Here is an 11,711-nt window from a genome sequence, read left to right as displayed (position 1 = left end):
GAGGAGGAGGAGGAGGAGGAGGAGGAGGAGGAAAGTTTCAGGTCTCTTCATAGTAAGATATGTTTTGAAATAGAAATTAGGAAAGCAATATACCATAGTAATTTTCTTCACCTTGCCTTGTTATATTCACAATATACATCCTAGGCCCCTTAAACATCATTATTTTATGCATATTAAGAAGAAATGACAGTCCTTTTACATTTATATTCTTCACCATATATGATCTAAAGTATAACTTTTGATTTTGATTATGGCAACTTTCATCAACCTAATTTTAATAAAACTTCACTAGAACCCCCAGAAAAATTAATTGTTGCTTTTAAAACAGTTAAAAATAAATGATAAATTCTAAAACTGTTTTCTATATTTCAGACTTAATGCAATTAAAGTAATATTGAAATATTTAATCTCAAAATTTTTAAGCACTGGATTAAAAAAACAGATATCTACTAGTGTTTACTTCCTGGCTAAATAGAATAACATATAATCATGATTCTTAATCATGTAGGGCATTGGTACAGTGTCAGATTCATTAAACAATATTCAACATTAATGTTGAAGGACCCATGCAACTGGGCTCCAAGTCTGGCCTCTTAGTGCAGGGCACTAAGATGTGTCCTGAAATTATGGTGCTGCATGGGTAGATAGGATACACCTGGAGGGTGTCTGTGTCAATATCAGGGTTTTCTAGAAGCAAAGTTTGTAAAATACTTGATTCTGATCTCACGTGAAAAATATTTAAGCTTTCCAATCCTAATATTTAAATATTTTCATTTTATTGTGACTTTGTTATGGAGGCTCACTTATATCCCTTCAGTTTTTTGTTTTAAGCAACAGATGTTCAAGATATTGAAGTTTGGGGAACAGACGTTTCCTTTTGTATTGAGTGAGTGGCTTATTCTACCAAAACCCACAATTTCATCCTGTGTCTAATGTATCAAAGGATGAACTTCTTAATGCTAATTGCCAATAAGTTTAATTATGCCCATAAATTGCCCAATTTTTATGTTTTAGTATTTTAGAAATACTACTTTGAATTTCTCAAATATATACAGAATCCCATAAAATCATTTAAATAACATGGTGGATGCCTGCTGTTACATATGTAGTTATATTTAATCTCCTTCAATATTTAAAGTAAACTATTGGAAATCCATTAAGCTTTTAAAAACACAATATATATATATATATATATATATATATATATGTATATATATAGTCATATAAATGCTGCTGTCTTATTATAGTTCACATTAGTGAATTTATACCTTTTTAAACTTTAAAACATCTAATCTGTTTTCTTTGAGTTTTCTTTTTCTCTTAAGCAGGAAACACAAAGGAACAGGGTCAGAGCAGTACACACCATTAAAGCATTTGATTTATACTCATTAAGAATTATGTTTTATTTTAGTATCATTTCATTTGTCCATTTCTTTCCTGTACTGCATCGAATACCCATGTGTTTGCACGCCCAAAAAACCTAATGGAAATGGGTCTCTTTGTGGGATTGGGGTGGACTGTGTTAAAGAGACAGTTTCTTTCATGTTTAAAGCTACATTTATGATAAAATCATTTCTTAATATTTGTTTTGTTTGAACTTAACTAATGTTCTTAGGTTCTCTTGTTTGTGCATATTTATCATGGGAGTAGACAAAGTATTTTGCATATTAGATCAATTAGTTGTATGTTTCTACATTGAAGTTTCTTTCTTGTGGAATTTTACACCATCAACTATTTGGGTCCATTATGAGAGACTCCCAAGAATGGAGTTTAAGTCTTTGGGTACATCCATAGATCTCAACCTCATTATTCTGTATACCTTGCCCAAAAATGATTAGTAATTTCTAGTTTCACTAATGAAAAGATATATTGCAAGCTATAAGGTAAACTCTTCTATAAGTGGCTATTTGCATATGAATGTAAACTTCTTTTATATTAGATCATTCATTGCACTTTACGAATCCATTTCATACTTGTTATCAGATCTCTCTCTGGGCGCATTGTTGGAGGTGTGTGGTGGTTCTTTACCCTGATCATCATCTCCTCCTACACGGCTAACTTAGCTGCCTTCCTGACTGTAGAGAGGATGGTGTCGCCCATCGAAAGTGCTGAGGATTTGTCTAAGCAAACAGAAATTGCTTATGGAACTTTAGACTCTGGCTCCACTAAAGAGTTTTTCAGGGTAAGTGATTCTTATTTTTAGTTTCTGTGTTGTTTTCTAAATTTAGCCCCCATAAATTATTCCCACCCCCATTCTTCCCATGGTCCATGAAAGCTGACGTGTGAGAAGGACCAGCTGTCTCTGTCACTGTTTCTGCTCTGGTTCTGTCTCTATCTTAGACCTTCCATGCCTTCTGATCTCCAACTATAACCATGCTTCCATGTATTCTTATTCTTAATTTCTCAGAGGAAAATGCATAATGATGCTATACAGTCTGAATTTTATCAAAAGTGATAAACATTCTATGGGATCAAAATTGAAACAAAATACAGTATAAGTTATTACTGTTTTCTAAAGAAAGAGTACTACATACTTCTTTCATGTTCTATAAGCACAGTTATGATAACCATGCTTAACTACCATGCATGATTTTGGCACAAAGAGACATGTGCTTGCATCCAGTGTGCTATTTCAAAATTAAGAAGCAGGTAGGAATTTTTGAGGAAATTCTTCAAAGGAAAAGTCCTCAACTTTGTAACATTTAAAATAGGCAATACAATTACAATGTGTGTATTAAGTGTAGGTTAACTTTTTCTTTCAATCCATTATAAAACATTTGATGATAGAATAAGTTTCTTTCATGTTTGCATTGTGTTTTCAGAATAGCTCATTCTACTAATATTTTTCACATAGCTAATATATTAAGTAACCCAAAAATATGACAAAAGATAATCTGATAGTTACCAAATACTTTGAATGTATATCAGTGTGTGAGATGTTGGCCAATCAGCCTCTAGGACCTTCAACATGTTAAATGTCAGAGCAGTAGATTGTGATTTCTACACTCTCCTCCTGCATTTCCTGTGTTATCTCTTGCCGATTATCTTGAATTGGGGCCATGTTGGGATGGGAAGAAATGTGCTTGGGAACCTAGCTTTATATAACAGTAGTTTTAATAGACTGCATCAGAAGACAGCATACTTACTAGTTAAAAGTACAGTTGTTAGAACTATAGTTACTCTTACTCAGTAGGGTTTGTTTTACTTATTTGGAAAACGCAGGTATGCTTTGATGTAAGGAAAATGTTTGAGTAGCACAGGGTCTTACTACATAATCCTTTATTGGTGCTATAGACATTGGTATACAATAATCATACTTGTTTCTAGATACTCTTCCAATAGAATCTGCATCTGCTGAGACCTGCAGTTGTCACTTTTGGGTAACTGTGGTTGCAACTTTGTATTTCAGCATGTCTTCACTCAGTCAATCAGAAATGCAGGTATAAGCAGCAAGAATTTGAGTACCATGGCCATCTGGCTCAAATTGCCCATTATACAGATGAGAAAACAAGGTCACCCTGGCCAAGGAGTATTGCTACTCTTATGCTTCAGTGCATCCATGCTATGTAGAACTTGGTTATACCATAACTGTGCATTTTGCCCAAGATTTGATGTCCTAGTTTATGCTTCCTACTGTAATGAAGAAACAACCAGTCACTTGCGCAAACTGCTGTGTTCTCCTGATGAAATTTCCCAAAGATATTTTTTTTGCATATTATTTTTTCAACCTTATAGGATTTCTGTCTGATAATTCAGGACTGTGTTTATGAAGTGGCTTCAGTTGTCCTTCAGAAATTCATACGATAGAATCTTGGTTCCTGGTGTGAGGTTCGGAGAAGGTGGTGGGACTTCTTAAAAATGGAGTTTAGTACAAAGTGATGGGGTCGCTATTGGAGCTACTTTGGGAGAGAATTAAGGTTGTTATTGTGGGACTTTGGTTGGTTCTCATGATTATAGGGTGTTATAAAATGAAGTCTCTTATAGATTTTGTCCCTTCTGCATATGGCCATTTCTGGCCTTTCTTTATCACCATGCTGTGACACATCTAAGGAGGCCCTCACTGTAGACATGCATGGTGCTGATGCTCATTCTTGGATTTTTAGTTTCCAAAACTCTGACCAAATCAGCTTTAAAAATAATATTGATATTCTAATATATCCTGTTACAGTAACATATATCTGATGAATACATGTGGCTCATAGTTATTGTTTGATTTCTATGTACTATTAAATCAGTGGCCAGTGAGTTTGATGTATCCTGAGAGCTAAAAAGGAGTCTTTATGGTTTTGTCTTGTACAGCCATGTCTTTGTTTCCCAGTGTCTAGATTCTATTCTTGATCAGATACATGTTTAACTCTATGAAGTTACAGCATCAGTTTTGGTTGAAATGTGAACAGGTCCTCATAGTGTCTATCATATTGCAGCTCTGGAAGGAATTAGAAACAACCCGGCTGGATTGGAATGCATGCAGCATTGCAATCAGCTCTTAGCCAGAGAAAGAAACGGTGTGCTTGAATATTCTCCTTATTTTGTTCCTGTCAGTAAATGGGAGTTTAGATTAAAAACACAGACCACCACAATATAAACACACTAATGTTTTCATTGAAATAACATGACATGTTTGTGACTTGAAGTTTATTGTTCTTTAAGGCACAACTCTCCAAATTAGATTAAACAAAGGCCTGCTAGTCTAAGAGTGATTTTTGACACACTTGCCACTTCTGTTTCTATTTGATAATGCGGTCACCTGATGTAAAACGATAAATGACTTCCTTCCTTGTTTATCCCAGTGGTTTTTTTTTTCCCCAGGATGCTGTAACTTTCCATCTGGAGCCATAGTGCATCATTCCTTCTTGCATGCTTCAATGTAAAGAAATTCTGTCATGGGTTACATTTAAACTAAAAACTCCAATCAACTGAGTGTCATGTAAAATAGATAGATCAAAACATAGTTAATTTAGACCCTTTAAAGACAAAACAATTTTTTGTCAACAATTCCCATTAATCCTCAGTCTGTTAGCTGAACATAGTTGAAATTTTACATTTCTGAGAAAGAAGGAATTTGCAAAGGAAATGTGTGCTTCTCTTCGTGAGATTCATAATCACCACACACACTGAGCTTATGCTCTTCTTCAACTGTCCTTTACCTATGGGGAATTTGAGTTTTCGTGACTGGAACATTCAAGGCAGGCTGAAAGCTAACCACATTTGATTGTCATGGTGGCCAGCCAACCAGGAAGAAGGAACAGAGGAAGTGGGCTTTCAGACTGAAGATGCGCTGGTGTGCTTTCTTCTCTGGACACCTGCTTTATTTACTACCTGACCAAACTCCTAGTGAAAGATCTAATTACCTGTGGGAGAAGGATAATTGCCCTTCTTTGGATTATTGCTCTAATATAACATTTCCTTTTCTTTTTCTTTTAGTATTAATCACAGAAAATTTTATTCATTTTATTTATTTCTATTGAATATTTTCTTTATTTACATTTCAAATGTTATCCCCTTTCCTGATTTCACCCCTAGGAACCCACTATCTCATCTCCCATCCCCCTGCTTCTATGAGGGTATTGCCCTACCCATACACTCACTCCTGCCTCCCCGCCCTCGAATTCCCCTACACTGGGGCATGGAACCTTCTCGGGACCAAGGGCCTCTCCTCCCATTGTTTCCTGACAAAGTTACCCTCTGCTTACATATGCGGCTGGAGTTATGGGTCCCTCCATGTGTACTTGAAAGGCCATCCAGAGACTGCCCCACCTGGGGATCCATCCCATATACAGTCACCAAACCCAGACACTATTTTGGATGCCAAGAAGTGCATGCTGATAGCAGCCTGACATAGCTGTCTCCTGAGAGGCTCTGCCAGAGTTTGACAAATACAGAGGCAGACACTCACAGCCAACCATGGGACTGAGCATGGGGTTCTCAATGGAGGAGTTAGAGAAAGGAGCTGAAGGGGTTTGCAGCCCCATAGGAAGAACAACAATAACATTTTCTAATATGACATGATTTCATTGTGTGGCTAGCTTTACGTATTTTTGTTCTTTAATCTTGGAATTTTATTAATTCTGCTAGAACTACTATGAGTAACTAAGGCAATTGTCTGTTTCTATGACAGAATGCTTTAAATCCAGGTTTGGGATAAATAATTTGAGAAGTAAGGTCACAGTCCAAATCTTAAATAGTAGATAAAGAAATGAAAGAAACATTACAATTTAAAATGAATATCCATTTCTAAATAGCAATTTGGATCTTTTACAGGTGCACCTAATTTTTATTATAAGTTTTATAAAATAACTGTTTCTGTAAAAGTAACTAATATTGAATTTTTAATTTATAATGATTTCTTTTTAACTTTTGTGATGTTAGCTGTTTCAGTCAAAGCCTTAAGTACTTTTAGAGTTCAGATAAATAATTAAATATGAAGTCAAGTTATGTTAATATTACTTTATTGAGGCCAGTGTGTTCATAGTAGATTTAGAAGTGTGACCTAAGCCCTAAATTTTCTAATTTAAACTCTGTATTCTACTCATTCATCAATATATTAACATCAATATTCAGTTGATGTTTCAAGAAAGAGAAAGTGGAGTCTGATCTAGTAAAAACTGGGAGGTGTGGACCGGGAACTGTTCTCTAGGTGCTGACAAGTCTTCTCTCTATGGATCCCAGTATGCTGTCGTGACCTGCTATGGATTTGCTAATCATACTTAATTAGAGTGCCGTTGTAACATACCTATAATTAGGAGAGAAATGGGATTTCAAATATAAACTACTATTTTTAGAGTTTCAAATTTTGATAATTTCCCCTCATTAAAATAGGGCAGATCATAGTTTTATGAGTTTTTTGCAGAACCTATGTTTGTCATATTCCCACAGCAAGTTAGAATCTAGAGCAGGCTTTCTCTATGAGCCTGCCACAGGTCTGTTAGTCCACAAAGGATAATGATTGACTTGCAGAAGGGGAACAAGAGTTCTTTCCCGCATGCCACATGCCTCGAGTCCTTCTCACTGTAATCAAGCCATTTCCTCAAGTTATCACTTGTGAGTGGGCAAGACACACTATTCACTCTCTGACCAAGTGGTATGTGTTAGTGCTATTAGTCTCAGGGGAAAAACATGGTCTAAGTAAAGTTTCCCTATCTCTCAAGTAAGTAGACTAATTATTCTCATTTGTAAATGGCAGAATTACTCTGATCTTAGTTCATCAGACTACAGAGTTGTTACTCAATATCATAGACATGTTTTAGTTTACAAACAGTAGAAATTACAGATGCGGAGGATCGATGCAATTGTTCTTCATTAGAATGAAAGAATTTTTTTTTTTTTTTTTTTTTTTTTGGTTTTTCGAGACAGGGTTTCTCTGTATAGCCCTGGCTGTCCTGGGGAATGAAAGAATTAGTTTGAAACTTTCCTGATTCTGTATATGAGAGTATTTGTTTGTGTGTCTCTCAGTGTGTGTCATGAGCGTGTGCATTTCACACTTCAATAATCATGGTTACCAGAGATTTACAATAACTGAGATTATTCCTAAATCCGAACAAAATGTTTTGTTACTATGTTTATGGCTTTAATGACACCTACCTATATTTACATAATTATTGTCTGAGCTTGGGAAGTAGGTGCCTTTAATGACAGCTATTTGAGAATGAGAATGAGAGAGTCACCAGTTTGAGGTCTACCTGGGTTGCAGAATGATTTAAAAACCAGCCCAGGAAACTTAGGGAGACTTAGATTTGAAATAAAATTACACAACAGGGTCACTCCCTAGGGATGTAACTATGAAGTAGAAGCAGAGCTCATGTTCCTGGCACATGCAAGGTCCTAGTTTCCATTCCTTATCTGCAATAAAATAGGTAAATGCGATGACAAATAAAAGTGTTCTAGTCATTACACACTTACTTACAAAATAGTACGTGCTTTTTCAGTAGCACCACAATTTTTAGATTTGCTATTTGCATGGAGCAATGATGCAGCATAATTTTCTGATACTTTAGACATGTAGAATAAAGATTTCACTAGTTTGTAAATCCTCCTTCTATTTTATTATTTTCAACACTGCCAGATATTTCTGTTCTAGGTATCAAGATCATCAGTGCATGTGTGCAGGCATAAATATGTATCTGTAGATTGGGAATATCAGCCACATGTACGTACGACTTTCAGAGGTTTGAGAAATTGAGTGCAGTCATATATATTTCTGTATGTGTAGGATGTTACTCATACAAGAAGAGATTCTTTATAGTCCTTCACACAGGCTTAAATATGTAAATAGCTTCTAAAACTGTAGGCATGAAATAAATGCTGAATGTGAATACATAGCAATGAGTAGCACAGTGCACATGGTGAAGGTATTTATGCATGGTTTGTCATATCTATTACAGATTCCCATTCCTTCATGTTATGTGGATTGGGTACAGCAGGGCAATCTGTTCATCTGCCAGCTCCTGCATGCTACCACCTTGTCTAGATGACCCAGAACAAGGTGAAGTCATTTCCTCCTGGTTGGCAGCCTTCCTTTCTCTGATATTTTAATTTTCTCACCATTCCACAGAACAACTGAGGAGGTGTTTGATTCATCTGTGGGGTTTTAGGACATAGTCAGCCTGAGACAAACCTGCCCTGCTGTTCTTGTTCAGCTTGAATGGAATAGAACATGGCAAAAGAAGTTAAAGTTTTAGCAGGCTTTGACATTGGTTTCTTTAAAAGTAAATGCCAGGCTTAGCAACCATGCAGTAGAAATTCCTCATATTTCATGGGAAGATAAGACTAAAGACAGAGACAGGAGGCTATCCTGACTCGTGTGACATCAGTGGACCAAATGCTGAGAAAAAGGCTATATTTTATTATTAAATTATGATTATTGGGTAAGCTAGTAGACCTTTTCAGGACAAGTGGGTTATTTTTGTCCCATAGCTATTCTCCACAAATGTCACTGGCCTCTGACTGTCCAGCTGGGTAATTTAGAAACCACCTCCTGTCACAATGAATGCTCTGTAATCAGAAGACAGGAAGCTTTTGCTTACAGACCATACACAATAAGCATTGGTTTTCACACCAGCAAATGCTGAAGACAATCTTACAGCAAAGGTTACAATGCTGAAAATCTTTGAGAACACTCCCATTTTAAAACGCTTAACATTCCCAATTTCCATGTTTCATTTGGATTTCGATGCATTTTATTACCTTGTTTAAATAAAATAATTACTTCTGTCTGTTTTTTACAGTTTTTTTCCTCCCACACTAGTTGCCATAATGATATGGCAGGGAGAAAACAAATTGTGCCTTGATATTATTTATCAGAATAAAATAAAAATGAAATCAAAACACTGTTGCTAAAATCTAGGAAACTTTTCAATTAGAGTTTTGACATTTGAAGGAAGACATAAGATAGAAATAAGTTATCATACATATTTCTGAATAGTTTTGTTCTGAATCTTATCAAGTATTCTCCCAAAGCATTTTGTCTTGTAAATATGGCTGCTCATTTTCAATACAAACTTTGAAAATAAATGGAAACAGAAGGAATTAAGCAATATCATAAAATGAAGTTAAAACAAAATAGTAGGCAGACACAAATATTTGTTTCCCAAAATGAAATACATTGACTATGAAAAGATTTTAATCTCATATTTAAAAGTGGCTAGCATATTATAAAAATAAATATAAAATATGTGAAATTGTCTTTCCTTGAAAATTGAGGTGTGAAGTCACTATCCTATACAATTTTAATCCAAATGAATTTTTGATTGTTTAATTTTGCTTTTCTGGAACAGTCCTTCCCAGTCTGGCCTTGAACTTTCCCACCATCTACTGCCTTTTGGGGACAGATGCTCCCCAATCAACGTGAATCACCACACTCAGCTCCAAATACTTCCCTTTACTAGAAATTTATTCTTGAGATGACAAAAGGGAGAGTGGAATTATGCTAAATAATTTATGTTGAAGGCAATGACGAAAAATGAAGTCCTTGGTCATTTTGTCTGGAAGGCTTAGCTTAGATCGGTGTCTTTAAAACTTTATCCCTAAAGACAGATACAGTTTCAAAGCAACGTTGTCTGTGTAGGCACACAGACAATGTAGGTGCACAGACAGTGTAGGCACACAGACAGTGTAGGCTCACAGTGTAGGCGCACAGACAGTGTAGGCGCAGAGTGTAGGCACACAGACATTTGCTGACTGGAGACAATGAAGACAGCACCTAAGTTGTTCAGTGCAGATATTGTGTCAATATATCCATTTCCCACATGGCATTTTAATACCTTTAAACCTTGGCAATAACAAATTCAAATTTTGGAAAGTACTCTCCAATATAGTAGGAAAATGGAATTTTTTTATTGCTAACACATGAACTTTCACAAAGACAATCCACAATTAGAAAATATTTTATCTAACACCTTTATAAAAAGGTGTTATTTTTATATATTTATGTATATGAGTGCTATTTGCATGTATGCCTGCATGACAGAAGAGGGCATCAGATCCTATTACAGATGGTTGTGAGCCACCATGTGGTTGTTGGGTATTGAACTCGAAACCTCTGCAAATGAAGCCAGTGCTCTTAACTGCTGAGCCATCTGTCCAGCCCTTTATTTAATACTTTAATGTACCTCAGATATTTCTTTCAATTTGGAATAATTGACAAATTCAGTGGATAAATTGATAAAATATATGTATAATTTTATTTTTAATCCCTTTTAGTCAGCTTACATTTTGTTACAAATGTTTAAACATCATATTTTTGTGGGAAGTCATGTTAGAAAAAATTTGGAGTTGAGACTATCAATTTACCTAAAATCAACTACAGTGAAGTTGTAGTAGAAGCTTAAAAAAAAAAAAAAAAAAAAAAAGACAGAAAGAAGAAATGGTAAATAATTTGTTTTCCAACAACAGGCAAAAATTGGTTTTCCACACCATGTCTCCAAACAGTCAATGAATTTGCATCTTCTAAAGGAATCTGCTCTTTACAGGATGCTATAATGATCATTAGGCTGAGAATTGGGTTCCTGGGGGAGCATTCTTGGAGCTGTATGTCATACCAGAGAGGAAGCCTGGCTGGCCAGAGAATGCTTCCAACTCTGATCTCGGGAAGGGATATTATCAGTAATGGAAATACATCTATGTGATTTAAAATTATTTGCTTCCTAGATTTAGGTTTATCCTCCCAAATCACCAGGAGTTGAATTTTGTATGCATATCCTGCTTTGTTCTCCTTAATTTATTTAGGCGATTTTCTCCATTTTCTTGTAATTCATTGTTGTTGTTTTTTAATCACTGATTTGAATTCCTTATGGAGATTTAATCCATTTCATTATCTTTGCAGTCAGTTGATGGAGATTATGAACTTTTGAAAGAGTTGTGATGCTTTTGGGGGTTGGGAGCAGGATGTTTCAGTAGAGCCTCTGAGATAAGAAGCAAGGAAGGATCTCTTATCTTAAACAAGTGTAATTCCAAGGAGAGACCTTCACGTGGTATGGACTGTTTTCTACAAGACTGACTNTCTTAGAGAGACAGACTTGTGCTCTANCACCAACCCACATTTTCTTGTATCTTCTTGGTTTATGTGATCTTTGGAGAGAGTAAGTCTTACTAGTCAAACCTTGCAAGTGATTTGGCATCAGAGCCCTTTGGAGTCGCTTTTGACTCCTTGCTCATGAGTAATGAGGCAGTAGGGAAGCAAAATTCTCTAGCTGGAGATTACTTTGGAAATACCT

At 35.7% G+C, this 11,711-nt stretch overlaps 1 protein-coding gene across 5 annotated transcripts in view; it reads left to right on the top strand.

The window, feature by feature from the left end:
- The window catches only part of Gria2 (glutamate ionotropic receptor AMPA type subunit 2), a 114,239-nt gene that overhangs the window by 92,402 nt on the left and 10,126 nt on the right, over nt 1-11,711 (top strand). For all 5 annotated transcript variants that reach the window (XM_021159170.2, XM_029475050.1, XM_021159172.2 and 2 more), the window contains exon 12: nt 1,984-2,182. In XM_021159170.2, the coding sequence (XP_021014829.1) occupies nt 1,984-2,182 (199 nt within the window). The remainder of the gene's footprint in view (nt 1-1,983; nt 2,183-11,711) is intronic.

The sequence above is a fragment of the Mus caroli genome, chromosome 3 (genome assembly GCF_900094665.2).
Source record: "Mus caroli chromosome 3, CAROLI_EIJ_v1.1, whole genome shotgun sequence".
Taxonomy (NCBI): Eukaryota; Metazoa; Chordata; class Mammalia; order Rodentia; family Muridae; genus Mus; species Mus caroli.
Note: the sequence above shows the minus strand (reverse complement) of the source record. Positions and strands in the feature narration are given on the sequence as shown.